The sequence below is a fragment of the Musa acuminata genome, chromosome BXJ1-7, assembly GCF_036884655.1.
Source record: "Musa acuminata AAA Group cultivar baxijiao chromosome BXJ1-7, Cavendish_Baxijiao_AAA, whole genome shotgun sequence".
Lineage (NCBI taxonomy): Eukaryota > Viridiplantae > Streptophyta > Magnoliopsida > Zingiberales > Musaceae > Musa > Musa acuminata.
The window spans coordinates 43612929-43628356 of record NC_088333.1 but is presented as its reverse complement, the minus strand read 5'-3'; the positions used below and the strand labels follow the sequence as shown (position 1 = coordinate 43628356).

General features: G+C 37.4%; 1 protein-coding gene across 2 annotated transcripts; it reads left to right on the top strand.

Annotated features, from left to right (window-relative positions):
- The first annotated feature begins 3804 nt into the window (after window positions 1-3804).
- Window positions 3805-5444, top strand: LOC103993103 (homeobox-leucine zipper protein HAT22). 2 transcript variants are annotated; one of them, XM_065193591.1, is made up of 4 exons: window positions 3805-3861; window positions 3960-4404; window positions 4518-4597; window positions 4954-5444. In XM_065193591.1, the coding sequence occupies exons 2-4, from the start codon at window positions 4012-4014 to the stop codon at window positions 5252-5254; spliced, it is 774 nt and encodes a 257-aa protein (XP_065049663.1). In that variant the 5' UTR covers window positions 3805-3861; window positions 3960-4011; the 3' UTR covers window positions 5255-5444. The 2 variants fall into 2 exon arrangements, with proteins under 2 accessions (XP_065049663.1, XP_009411330.2); XM_009413055.3 differs by lacking the exon at window positions 3805-3861 and having other exon boundaries at window positions 3982-4174; window positions 4259-4404.
- Window positions 5445-15428: the final 9984 nt, after the last annotated feature.

Sequence of the window (15428 nt, the reverse complement as noted above, 5' to 3'; positions counted from 1 at the left end):
ATCCTCATAACACACGGGTGGCATCAAACTCGAAGAAGCTTCAATTATACGTCTAAGGATGTATCATCGCTCGATCTTGCAATCGGTGTTATATTGGCATTCGTGCACAATATATATTTGTGCATGATAGATTATTTTGGATCCCAACTATTTAGTGCTTGTTAGTTCATATTTATGTTTTACCATACTCTTAAAGCATTTGTATTAATGTTTGTGCATGATGATGTACTTACAAATAAGATAAAAGCTCTTCAAATGATATTGAAAAAGTACAAATCATATATTTGATGTATTGTTACTTGATTTTAGTTTCTAAACTTCAAATTTTTTACATAATAAATAGTATCATAATCATCATTTTTATACTTACAAAATAAGCTAAGTCCATGCAAATACTTAGAGGAGTTATTTTGCTAGAGCAATTTTATAGTCGGATATGCCTTTAACATAGGAAGTCATCCGTGTGGACGTATAAGAAGTATAGAGCGTTGTGGTATTATTATTGTGCCATCCACTTTGACTCACTCGACTAGCATATTGAGTTGACAGAGCATCTCAATGGGTGTCGATAGTGTTCGTGTGTGAGATTTTGGAGATCATCAATAAACTTGGAAAGAACGAAAGGGATTACAAACACGCATATCTCATTGTTCCTCGAAGAATCCAACTATTCAAAATCATTCTTTCCATACTGTAATCACTTCGTATGAATCATAACATTAGACATGATGTTTTCTCAGCCATGAGACATGAGAGTTCTCTCTCGATGGCTACGGAAATCGATTCCCATGCCATAGGAAGCTTCAAGGAAACTTCGGTGAGTATAAGAATATTCCTAACTATTGGTCCTACCACTTATGTTGAGAATTCGAGTTATATTATCATGCAAATAAGAGAATTACCAACACAAAATTAGATTCTTAAAATCTTATGAGCTCACCTTGAATATTCATCTTTGAGCTATTATAGGAGTAGTTTTTTTTATTTAATTACTTATTCATCGATTATAAATTTACTATAATGCTCATTGACTATCAAATTAGGCTACATCTTCTAAAAAATTCTATTATCTCGAGATAGGACTGGCCTCTAAAGTTATAGTCTATTTTGTGCTTCGATAAACATGAAATTTTTTTGTAAGAGACTTTTAAAATAATATATTTTTTATTTTAAAAAAAATAAACTTGTGAGCTCACCTCTGTCGTAAACATCCATTAAATAAATGGTGCACTGAGATTTGAATATTCCTAGCTTGCCTAACCAAATAATCAAATTCGAGTCAATTACCCACTAAATATTCCTTTAATATTGACCATGAAAAGAATAATATTATAGAAAAAAAAAGGAAAAAGGAAGCATCATGATGTGTCAGCTTTGGGATGGAACCGCAATTAGCTTTGAATCTTTTTGAGCTTTTGGAACGTTCTGAGAACAAAAAGCTTAGGAGAACAAAAAACATTGGAAATTACAAGGTCTATGATGCTGTGGGTACAATGGATGTGGGAGGGAGATTCCATGTGTTCGATCGACCAATTGCTTTCCTCTCATCTAATTTGGTATCTGTCATCCAACAATTCGAAGATGCGGGTGGATTGAAAGGGATTAGACGTCAAAGCAATTGGAGAGGGCATTCCATTTGCCCCTCGTGTGGAATTCATGCACTGAAATGTCCACATTTCTTTTGTGGACCTCCGTATCATCAAAAGAGAAAGGGATACCGGAAAGCTTGTAAAGATCGGATAAGGCGGCGCGGTGTCCTCAAATGGATCTGAATCGAACATCGATACTGCCACGAGGCGGGTTATTAGTTTATTGGTTTGATTATAGATCAAATGGTCCTCCAATTATAAGTTTGATTTTTGGATATTTTACCTAAAAAAAAAAGTATATTTTTACTCGAAGATACTCCCTTCATTAGTTTTTACCTAAGTTTCATGATCTTAGTTCGGATTGCCTAAAACGTGCCATACCGAAACGATAGTACTCGTTCACTACGGTAACATAGATCTTAATATTGTGTAATCTACAAAGTATTTATATAATAAAATAAACATACAATTAATTTGTCGTTATCATGCACGAAAATGATAAGATCACCGATCATAAGCAACATAAAGCAACTTGCTTTTACTAGGCATAAAAGGGTCTAAAAAATAGGCTGAACGAAAGGAGTCTAAGATGATTGATATTTGACCCCTCAAATATAAACCCAAAACCCCATCCGTCTTAGTGCCACCTAAAGAATTTCGAGGTGCTAAGATGATTGATATTTGATATGGTTAGGTTGTTAGTTAAAAATTAGCTCGTGACACATAAGAATAGTATAAATATTTTCAATGTTATATGACATAAACACAAACAAAAACATTAATAACAACAAAAATAGAACTGATGATAGTATTTTCGGTCACAAACATGCTACATATAAAAAAACACTCAAAAAAATCAAAAAATAATAATCGAAAAGAATAAGTGTTAAACATCATCTTGACTTTATTGCTCCCATGACACAAGGATGCCCTTTTTTTTTTCCACTTGGATGAAAATATTCTTTTCTTAGCTTTGCCACCACCACAACCCTTCTTGATCGTCGGTACATCACCATATTTTCTCAAAACACTCATTATATTGACTTTACCTCCAATATTCTTCTCGGCACACCAAAGTCAATTACTATGACTTTACCTTTTTTTTGCCTGCCTCCGTCCTAACTTGAGAACAACCTAATCTAACATTAGTCTTCTCTTTTGATGAACATCCGAGTCACCCTCTCGGCCACCTCAACTCAACGACGGATCAGTGTAACATCCATTAAACCTTTTATTCTCATCGGTAACCTTCAGTCAAAGCTTTTTTGACCATCTTTCGGTTCGGAGGGTATGGGAGGGAGGAACCTCTATCGTAGAGATAGAACAATATGTATGCTTGCCCTTCTTCTCCTGCACTATCTGTCTGCATCTTCTGGTGCGTGAAAGTGAGGTATTTTCACTCGAATAATGAAATGCATCCATCTACATCTTATCATCATCAGCATCATCACCACCACCACCACCACCACCACCGCCCTCCTCCCTTTTATTCTTGAATATATGCGATTGCCTCCTCCTTTGCTGCTTATTCTTCTCACGGCCTTTCTTCTTTTTCTCGTTGTTCACATTGCCTCGAAATGACATCAACTTCAGCGCACGATTTGTGTGCACAGTATCAGCGGACGCAGTCCTGCAACCAACCAAAAACCCATGTCCATCTATACGACACATTCCGATGCAGGCATAAGCAGTGACGAGTAACATTCAATCCAAAGAGACTTTGAGGAGTAACGTTCAATCCACAAACGCTAACTTTATTCTCGACAGTCACAAGCATCCTCCCTGTAAGTCTACGACCACAGCTCAGAGCGCAAGATGGTCCCAGAATTTGGATGCATGAACCTGCCTGTCATCATGGATCCTGTGCTCATCGATTAACCTGGAGAGAGAAAGAAACCATTCGAGTAGTGTCCGGTGTTCTTGAAACACCTATAAGTCTGGCAAAGTCAATTGCGGCACGTCATCAAGAAGACTTTCCAAACTGGATCCTACGTGTAAAGCCAAAGAAAAGAAAGAGCGGCTGAGAAGAACAAGAGAGGGCAGCACCGCAGTGACGGCTGATGAGCCGAAAGCAGAGGAGGCATACTCTCAGCGTTGATGTGTTCGACTGTGTCATTTAGCCACCGATGAATGCCCTTTCCTGCGTGGACCATCTTAGTCCATCTCCCCCCACCATCCATTCCCAAGAGGTGGTCCTTCACCTCCTCGTTCCTTCGTACTAGGGAGTTGAGCTGCCACTTGCGAAATCCGCCGCCCATTGCAGTGTGCCCATGTAAGCATCCACTTGAGATCATCACCCTCAATTATTCTTTCCTTTCCTTTACTGACAATCCTAGTCCCTCACCTCTCTTTTCTCTCTCTTACGAGTAGTATATATTAGGTAGGAACTAGTCGAAGGGGTAACAGAGGTAAGCATGAAAGCATGGACATGACCCAAGAGGGTGACCGTGACATTAACCTTGCTCTAGAGTTGTGCATTGGCAAGAGGAGCGACAAGTCGAGAGATCATGGCGAGGAAGCCTGCTCGAATTCTCGCAACCTTTATCTACCATTAGGCCTCTTTCATGGTGTGGAAGCTGAGGAAGGTAGCGCGGCAGGGGCGTCCTCGCATCATAGCACTGTTTCCTCGTTCTCATGTCTTCCGAGCGTAAAGAAGGAGAACCATGCAGGAGACGAGGAAGAAGAGGCAGAGCGGCTGTCATCTCGAGGCAGTGATGAGGAAGACGAGGGTGGTGTGAGGAAGAAGCTGAGGCTTACAAAGGAGCAGTCTGCTCTGTTGGAGGACAGATTCAAGGAGCACAGCACCATCAACCCGGTAAACACACACCTTGAGCGTGTTTTCGGTTACCTCTATCCTGTTTGATTCATTGCTTTTACAGTTCCCGACTGGTCTCTTGATGCTCATGGTTTCTCTCCACTAATGATCAGAAACAAAAGCAAACCCTGGCAGGGCAACTAAATCTCCGGCCGCGGCAAATCGAAGTATGGTTTCAGAACAGGAGGGCGAGGTTTGTCTCATAACTCCATGCAACTTCAATCAGATTTGCTTCAAGTTACACACCCATACGATCCTCTTCACCCTCAATTGTTTTATTCTTCAACCTCATGAGCTTAATAAGTTCTCCATCATGGTTTTATTGTTTTCTTGGGTATAAAATTTAATCTAACGAATATAGATATTATGATCCTATGATAAAAGTATTAGCATCTCCTCGTCGAATCTTTTGGGATATATAATATGTCTATCCCTAGCAAAACTCCATTATTCGCAAATATACATGTGAGTGCGGGCTTTTCTTCCTCGTTTGGTTCCAACAATATCAATAGATGGAAAACCAAGATTACATGTATGCTCTGATTGCAGGACGAAGCTCAAGAAGATGGAAGTCGACTGCACCCTCCTAAAGAGGTACTGTGAGAAGCTGAGCGACGAGAACCAGAGACTGCAGAAGGAGCTGCAGCAGCTGAAGGCGCTCACGTCTGCACCACCGCTCTACATGCACTTCCCTGCTGCGGCCAGCCTCACCATGTGCCCTACCTGCGGGAGAAGAACTGAGCGTGCCGGCGACGGCCCCAGAGGTCATGAGTGTTACGCCGGACCCCTCCTGGTGGCACCAAAGCCCTACTTCTTGAATCCTTCGTTCATCCAGCAGCATGTCAGCTAGGGAAGACACTCACCATCTCAAACTGGGAACAGTTTCATTGGCGAAATCGGATATATATATATATATATATATATATATATATATATATATATATATATATATATATATATATATATATATATATATATATATATAAAAGAAATTTTTACTATATTAAAATAATATACATTATGAACTCATTTGATCCAAACATGGAGAGATTTATCTATCTGTCTCAAGAACAACACTTGTGTTTAGTATACATTATCTGTGCATCTATAAAAAAATAAAAATATTATATTATATTAAAATAATACATTAATCGATCGGAATAGAAATAACTTATTTTCTTATTGATGAAACAAAAAAAAAAGAGATAAATATAGAATAAGGAGATTGTCACAAAACTTGCAGTCACAAAGTAGATTATTTCTATATATTTCTCCATGAGAGGTGTAATAAGATGACGTGTCTTTGGAGCGATATCTTTGGATAAGAAGGAACCGCGGATAAGACGATGACAGTTCGGCCGCCCAAGCCTAGAGATAGGGTTCAGGCTTTCGAGCACAGTTGGCGAATTCACATTGATCAGTAACGCGGGGCACGTGTGCGAGACGGCTGAGTTGGTGGCATGTGATTCGTCAGGTCTCTCTTCGAGTCTTGATTAGGATCCGGCTGCTGCATCTCCTTCCCACGGCTGCTGTGATAAGCAATGAGAGAGACTCCGTCAGAGAAGGGATTCAGCGGAATTCTCGGAGAAGAACATGTTCTGTTCTCCACTTTCATGTGTACACATCAATTAGGGGGGTGAATTAAAATAATTATTATCAGCATCTTTTTGCAGTGATTTATGAGAGCATCTGTGATGTGTTCCGAATGCCACAATGTGCGGTTTATAATAAGGATGAGTGAATGCAATATTCCGCACGTCACAATGCATGATTTGATACTAAAAATTGGACGGTGCCAACATAATGTTGATTAGTGTGAAACGATTACTTGCCTCTCTTTTCTTTTTATTTGCGTACAGAATATGAATTAAATTCTTTGATTTAGGAGTTTTTATCCGAGCGAAAGTTAAATTCTTGAGTTTACAAGTACTAATCGAATGTTTTAGATATACAACAATTAAAAGAAAAAAAGATGAATTAAAGTCAAAAGAGATTCGATTGATATTAGTTTTAAGGTATCTCCTCTACTATTATTTTATCTTTTCTTGGGATGTTTTCAAACGTATAATAATATTGTGATATTGAGAAAACGCAAAACACAATCTATCTTACACCACTCAAATGCAAAAGATTCACTATTATATCTGAAAAATGAACACATGATCTAAGATTCTTGACATGCTTGTGTGGATAAAGCAACTAAAATGACAGCGGTTCTTTTTTGCCAGCCCAAGCACAAACCCAAACCCCATTAGACCCAAACATGAGAACTAAGAACCGACCTCAGGCTTTTCTCTCGACCCGAGCCAACGAAACAGTGACACCTGCGAGGCTCGAGCATGGGAAAAAAAGCTCGAAAGCTGTCTCTTCTTTGCTATGTGTTGTGGGGAAACCACAGACGTGAAGTGACGGCCACCCAACTCCTGCCGTGCCTACGAGGAGACGAAGGCAACAGCCGCAGGCGTAGAGCGGCTCCCACCTCACATGGATGCATGCACTGCACTCGGTCGGCGACAGGAGGCGCTGGCTGAGTCCTATTTGCTGCCTGCATGACCCTTTCTGTTTTTTGTGGCTGCTGTTGCCGGAGTGCTTAGAATTGGAGCTCATTCGAACCCCACAACGCCAGCCAGCAACTGTGGTGTCGAGTAGTAATCCGCTGCTATACTTTAGTGACTTGAAGTCCAGTTGATTAACTTGTTCCAGTCTCGTCAACCCGATAATAATGTCTGACTTCTTTTTTTGTGCTTTTGAAACCAAAAATATATAAACCTATCCATCATCAAAGAAAGCCTTCCATATCCATACATATATACATACATACATGCACACACAAATATATATATATATATATATATATATATATATATATATATATATATAATAATAATAATAATAAAAATAATAGAAGATAAAAAGAACTATCGAACAAAGCTTTATTGAAGAAGTGAAAAAGTTTAAATACATTAATATGTCTCTTTCTTATTTATACAGATTAGGAGGAAGGATTTTCCTCGATCAGAATAGAAAGATTGTGCTCCTGTCAAGGATACAAATCTTAGATCGATGCAAAGAATAATTTACGAGCGAGAGTCGTGAGTAGAACAAGAGCATATCGCTGCTGTTACTATGATTGCTGTTGTTGTGAGGGCACAAGCGTTCCTTTCGTTCCCTTTAAGTTCGTCCTTCGTTCTCCTTAAGTCCGCTTGACTGTTGGCAGATTAGCGAAGACTATATATATATATATATATATATATATATATATATATATTTGTAGTAGGAGGCCAGTAACTTATAATCTCTTCAAACTAATGTGCACCGGTTGCCTTGATGCTATCAATTTATGTTTGAGGGGAATTGAGATACATGATAAAGTTTATATAAGTCATCATTGTTGTGAAATCTCCGTGAGCAGCAATTGTTTACTACGTAGGATGAGCAGAATTTTTTTTGAAAATAAAAAGATGAAAGAGAAAAAAAAGAAAGATAATAACTTAAATGTAATAATAATAAAACCAAATACACATCATCGAAATAAATAAATATGATCTTACACTACTGCTCACATATAAGATGACAAAAACACTTAAATTTATTGATTCATTACGATGTTCTTTCCGAATCTCAAGTACAAGAAAAAAAAATTATATATCAAATTAAATATATGATGTGATTTAAAGATAATATTCTTGTGTTGAATATATATATCAGGATCTTGTATTGACCCATGAATCTCTCACTTCAACAAATAAGATCAATCAAACTGTTTTTTTCTATTTTTTTAGATTTTATAAATATTGATTGATTGTGTATTTCATTATAGTTATATGATTTAAATGATCTATTTCCTAATTCATCCCTTTGAATTTTATATTAAAAAATAAAGATTAAATATATTTCTTATGTATCCATAAATGCGATATTTTGTATTTAAATCAGCTTTTGGATATTACTTATATTATGTTATTGCTAGCAAATCCTATTATTTTTATTTTTAACTTTTTAATACTTTGATAGAAATATTTATTTTCTTAATAAAAATGAGAAGATAAAACTAATAAAATTTTCTTTTAAGATTCATCTAGTTAAATATATTTATTTATTGATAGATTTGAAATATTTAAAATCTATATTCAATATTTATAATATTTATAAAAAAAATACTATATAATATAAAAAATATTTTATAAATATATTAAAATTAAAATATAAATTAAAATTCCATAAACAAACAAAGTAAAATATTTAGGTTCAGCGGACAAGGCAACAATATGTGTTGGAACAATTCCGAATGTGAATTAATATATGTTTAGAAAAAGAATTAAAAATATGTTTTGGTAAAAGAAATATGCAACGACAAGTCAAAAAACTACTCCGTTGCATTAATATTTTTAAGATGAGAAGCTTTGAGATTTCCCTCTTCTTCGGTCTATTTTTCTATCAGGGAAACACCAGATGATACAGGGAAGAATATTCTCTCTCGGAGCAAGTCGAAGCGGCAGGTGCAGCATGGGGAAATGGCGAGCCAGCGCGGGGCGACACGACGGGAGCCTGTTTGCTCCACCATGCAGCGTCCTGTCACTTCCACAGACTCGGGCGGGTCGCGGAGCTGGCGAGGAGGGAACGCGGGACTCCCGGGCGACTCTCCTGCCTCGGCGCGGGCGGCCTTCCCATGCATGCTTTTCCCTCTCCCGACGGCGTCGACGGCCCCGCTCCTGCAGTCTTTTCTTTCCCTATCTATCTCTCTCTCTCTCTCTCTCTCTCTCTCTCTCTCTCTCTCTCTATCTATCTATCTATCTATCTATCTATCTATCTATATCTGCAGTTGCAGTGACGTGAAGAGAGGGGCTGTTCTTTTCCTCAGGATGTAGTGCCAGTTTCAGCAGAAGCCCCACTTATCATCGTTTACCGTTTAAGATTCAAACCCATTCATCTAGACGTGCATGGCTTCTCGATCCAGTCCGCTGTGGATTCTATTTGATATGGGGATGAGAGATCTTGAAATCTTCATTAATGCTTCGGGTGGGGACTCAAATTAGCACACAAACTCTACATCTATGTTCACTACGTGGTTTCCACATGCAGCGATGGTACAAAAACCTTAGGAAATGTTCATGCTGAAGCCTTAGCTCCACGTAGCATAATGGTACGTAGAGGCCAAATATCTAATTCCCCATGGTCCAATCCAACTCGATTTGTGATGATGTGAAGAAAGTGGAATGATTGATGTGAACCATATTGCCATGACTGCAGCTAATCTATTATGATGAATGAGTTATTGGATTAAAGAACGGGTCACATCGTGCATCTTCTTTACAGAGTGCACCGTGCATCATGCTAAGTGGACGAAATGTCATGTCAAACATTTGCCAGATCAGTGACCTTTCAAGTTACGTAGCATCAACTTTCCAGTCTGAGTCTCTTTGTCTTCAATCCTTGCATGAGAGCCAACCTTCCTGTGTTTAATTTGGTTTCTCTAAACGATGTTATGGATAATTTGCTCAACCATGTATATGGACACTGCCACTTCGGGACTACTCCCATCGACATGATTTGACGTGGGACGAAGAAGAGAATCTCTCTCTCTCTCTCTCTCTGTTAGCAAAGAAACCTCCGTACTCTATAGTCTTCTTTAATCACACCCTTAGATGCATGTGTTGGGAATCAATTACCGGAGGGCTGCTGGCTTTATCCAAACATCCTCTTCATCAGCCACTGCTTCTCCTACAGCACAAGCAGTTGCAGCTGCTTCTCCTACTGGTTCACTAGGAAAGGCAGCTGCTGGCTAAACCTCTTCTTCGTTATCCCATTATGCATCTCTAGATAACAATGGAACTAATAGCTCAAATGAACAATGTGGGCGACAGAATTAGTCTATTATATGGTAAAAAGACAAGGCAAAACCTTATTTTTATTAGACGTATAAATCAATACGTTGCGGCTTGTAATTAATACTAATTAAACTAATGTAGAAGGGAGAAGATGTGGCAGATCCCGACTTTGATTTGATTTTATCTTTTGGCCGTCAAGGTTCCAATAGATCATTTACATATACATATATATATATGCAGAATAAAGCTCTCGGATGCTTGACTGAGTACTCCTTATTAGGACCATAGAAATGTTAATTATGACTCTGCTTCATCCATCTGTTCAAACTTTCAGATGATTTGATCTTCCAATGAACAATAAAATCTTAAGAGAAGGCGGAGATTATCGAAAGAGAAGTTTTGTGGGTTAGAAGAGAGAAGAAACAAGGTGGCCTATCTGACGTACCTCATGTCAATTTGTTTCCTTGTTCAAAATTGATGTCCAATACTTCCAGATTTTATTTCTGCTAATTCGAATATTAGTGCAAGATACCTTTGTGACAGCACACATTGGTAAAGGGCATGGTCTCATATATTTTGATTTTGTTCGTACGAGCTATATGTACGTATACTATATGAGGCGGCATGCATGCATGCATGTAGTATATTATCACAAATGACTGTTAATTTCCGAGAACCAACCAATTACAGTGTGCAGGTTGCCATGTTCTCCAGATTGAGGATACGTTTCAACCTTACCCTTCTCCCACAGGCAACCTAAATCATTGCCGCTACCGTTTTCTGGTGTGCCTTCTCTTCCCCAGCCATGTTTTGAAGGGGACAACGAGAGACCCCGATGAAGCAGCAGCTTTCTTCCCTTTCATCTTCTCTCAGCAGCTCTCCGAACGCCTTTCTCCTCTCGCACCCCATCCAACAGGTTGATGTAGTTCAGGGTGCTTGGACTCATAGATCCGGAGGTGAATCTTTCAAGAGACCCTGAAAAAAGATCACTGTGCGAAGATAATGCACAGTGATCGCTAAAGCAAGCGCTAAGGCAACAAACTCACAGTGCCTGATCGATTACTGAAACAGCCATAGCCGAGGATGGAGGCGAAGCACTTCAGCAGTGAGGGAAGGCCACCGTGCATCCATCAATTACTGCGGCTGACCTCCACCTGGAATATGGGATCATCATCAACCTACACCATGGCTGTCCCATAAAAGTTGTTGTTTTATAGTGGTCCTCATCAACAAATAAATATATTTCTTTTTTTTCATTCTTAGATTACATAAATATAAAATAATTAAAATCTAATTAATGATAGATAGCACACTCATCTTGACTTTGTAAGCACTCTGCATTTTAAATTGGGTTTGATATCATTCGATTTGATGGATAACTAAGTCACTAATTTAATAAATCGAAATTACTTACTCAAAATGCTTATGTCCAAAATAATAATTGTATATACCTAATCCTTATAAACTAATTTAGAGCTTCTTCGGATTCCGACATGGAACTATCATTAGCAATTTTATTTTTTTCATTCTAATTACACCAGTTTACACACATGCTCAAGTATGATGATTTCCTCATGAGATTACTATTTATGATCCTATTTTATTTTTTTAATATTTTTAAACTATCTCTTTACAAATAGACGTAAATTCTCTCCACTTCGTCTTCCTTGTTTTTTTTTCTTCCTCCTCCCTCGATGGATTGATGAGCAAGGTTAGATGGCGTTGAACGGTAGCGACGAGTAATATCAATAGGGGATTGTGAGATAAAATTAATAATATTAGGACTATAAATAATAATAATAATAATATTTATTATTTTTTAAAAAGATTGTCAATAGTAGAGAGAGAGAGAGAGAGAGAGAGAGAGCTGTGAATAGTAAACTTTAGGTTTTTAAAAGAAATCTTTATTGCATTCCTTTACAGATCCAATGATGGTCAAATCTGTCTTACTTCATGTCGGTATCTCTTTCTTCAAATACATGAGAAATTTGGAGATCATAGAAAATCGAAATAGATTAAAAAGGACAAGGAGCTGAACAATCATCTAATTTTCGGGAACACCAATATTGGTTCTTTGGTTTATGAACAAATAATAGGAACCATATCATACACCACACACAAAATTAATTAAGATCATGTCAAAAATCCAAGAAGAAGAAGAAGAAGAAGAAAAAAAGGAGGGACTGTGTTCTTGACATGTGAAATTTCCATTTTTCGCATCTGCTTCCATCTTATATTGGACTTGGATCAATCGAGACAATGTTCTGAACCAAATCCGGTCCGACCATCACTCAACGCTACAAAGTTTCCTGCTATAGGTTCGACCAAGAAATCTAATAGGTTAGGTCGGACCAGAATGATGGGTCGAGACAAAATTTTACATCGAATTTACGTGTCATGTCAGATTAATTCCCAGTCGCACTCCGATCAAACAAGATTAATTGCCAAAAATATATAATTTTTAAGTTGCAAGGGAAAAAAAAATAAAAGAAAAGAATTTAATCTCTAATTCACATGAAATCATATTATTACTTTGTAAAAATATTTAAATTTGAGTTAAATTGATCGTATAAAGTTTGAACATCATGAATTATAATATAAAAATTAAACATATTAAATTGTGAACCCAATACTTAATGTATATAACCTTTAGAGTATCTAAAAGAAGATTGGAAGTAGGTAAAATTTTAAATTAATTTATAATGAAGTAATGAGTCCATTCTCATTAATTTGGATATAAAAATTTAGAATCAGTTAGTTATCTTATTAGGTTAAATGGTAACAAAATTAATTTAATTTTAGGTCGGGGTTTATTGTTACAGCTTATGAGTTTTACGATTGCTCAAAATAATAATATTATTTTTTAAATTTGACTCTTTCTCTTATTATGTTAAAAATTACTACTCGTGATGATGATGCTTATATCATTTTTTTTCTTAATTATGTGTATCTTAACAAGAAAGATGATGACTATTGTGAAATAAAATTATCTTAGAGGGAGGGTCATTGTTTGATTTTTGAAGATGATATTTAATTGTGTTCACGCTGACGTAGATACGATCATTTTCTTTCGTCAATATAAATTTTTAAATTTTTAATTAAAAAAAATGTATGATGATTTAATAGATCTGAAACAGTATTTTAAATATTTAAAATTTAATGGATCAATCATCAAATCATATCGATTCCTTAGTACGAGAAGTCTATTGATAGCTGGTTTGTTAAGTTGATCACATGAACTCTACTCTCACTTTGCAGCTAAGATTTCAAATTTCGTATGCAGACACGTCGTCGCTTTGCAACCTCAAAAGCGATGATGTGGACACCACACACAGAGGGGGAGGATTGACGAACACAAAAGGAAGAAGCGACGGGGACAGCAGGCAGAGTGCAAAAGCCACCCACAGCACTTTTAGTCCGCCTTTAGAGAAGGAGCAGCAGCATCAAATATAAGTGGCAGTGATGGTGGGCACTCAGATAACTCAACTCAGTTGGTGCCCATCCATTTCCTCTCTCTGTCTCTCCTCCACTCCCGTCGCGGCTTCGCCACCAAACTTTAGAGATGCATGGCGTCATGGGAAACCGAGTAGGTTACATACCCGAGGCAGTTTCATCCCCATGCCGTGAATGCAACGCTGGGCCAGCTTACATTGTTTTACTACCGAGTTTAGTTTGATGAAGATTACTGCTCGTTTTGTAAATGCAATGATCACAACTTGTCTCATTCATACTAGCAATATTTAGTGCAGTATTCCTTTGTCATCTTCCCCACGATATATAGATTGCTGTCCGGCTAGGGTTAGGGCGTCTGTTTACTACAGATTTTTCATGCATGTGTGAGCATCGGAAGAGACGAATACTTTCACGTCTACTGCTTAGGAAATTGACCTGAAGAAAGAAAACCAGATTCATAGTCACTCGACATGGTCTAAGAAAAAATCTTCACCCGAGAATAAAGAGAGACTGCTACCAGCAGTGAGCTCTTTCGCTGATAGGTACGTACGTACGCACGTACCTACTGGTTCGTGGGAGAATAGCAGCAGACGTATGGAGAAGCAAAAGACAGTGCAACAGGAGAACGAAGGCGTGTGGAGACGAACACGATACGCTTTAGGGGAATCTCGCGAGCATTAATCAATCCGTGGCCACCTTACTCGCCATTGAAGTGAGTCTAGGCTTTGCCAGCTCGATGAGCACAGGAGGGAAAGCTCTTTAAGTCCATTCATGAAAGATGGAGGACTTGACTGAACTCACACACATAATGCAATGCGATGCAGCAGCTTCTGAAATAGACAAAATGTCATATCACATATCATCCACTTTGCATCTTTCCCATCATCATGTCTTCAACTTTATTCCCGACTCATAGCTTCCTGTTTTCCCCCAATACTTCATGCCTAGGGTTTAGGCTTACTGCAACATCCAGTTCTGCTGACAGCCATTACTTCCAAAAAGCCTAAATTACGTGCAAATCCTGTAATATGAAAAGCCTGTAGAATCGTCATAGTCAAGGTTATATTATTGGATGATCCCTGGCCAGCCAGCCAGCCTCAACAGTACAAGTTTGCTGTAGAAAACACCCCAACCCCAATGTGTTTGCCATAAGTTTTATCCTCTCGATGTGATAGAAATTAATATTGTCATCATAGACTATTCTCATATAAGAGTTACAGTTTGTGGTGATAGACTGGTTGTGAATCCTTAAGCTGAGGTTTTGTATGGGCTGCAGTGTTCTAAAATAATAAGATATGAATTGTATCTTGTGATGGTCACAATCGACTTTGAAGCATCATTCTTTGAAGGTGTTGACACTCACATGGTTCTAAGATTAAGCCTGAAAATTATATATTAGTATAGTTACATACAAATTATTATTACAATTTTTTGTATCATTATTTGACCATTTCATCTTTTCTATGATATTATAATTTTCTTTTTAGTTTCGTCAAAATTCTATCGAAGCAATTTACTTATAAAAATGACTTGTAGTCGGAGTCAAAAGTAAGTGGATTTTTATCTATTTTACATAAAATTATTTTAATGATGATAAAAATTGATGAACAAAATTAAGAGGACTAATGAATCATATCATTGTATAGGCGAGAGAATAGGATCTATATAGAATCAAATTAAAAATTATTTAATATTAAAACTCGTTTTTATTTGTTGATAATATAACCTTAATAGTAACCATAA

Bases quoted from the DNA above. Each gene is read 5' to 3' on its own strand.
- LOC103993103 (XM_065193591.1), top strand. From the start codon at position 4,012: ATGGACATGACCCAAGAGGGTGACCGTGACATTAACCTTGCTCTAGAG. The intron at 4,405-4,517 runs GTAAACACACAC...ACTAATGATCAG, and splicing joins AGCACAGCACCATCAACCCG to AAACAAAAGCAAACCCTGGC. The intron at 4,598-4,953 runs GTTTGTCTCATA...CTCTGATTGCAG, and splicing joins TTTCAGAACAGGAGGGCGAG to GACGAAGCTCAAGAAGATGG.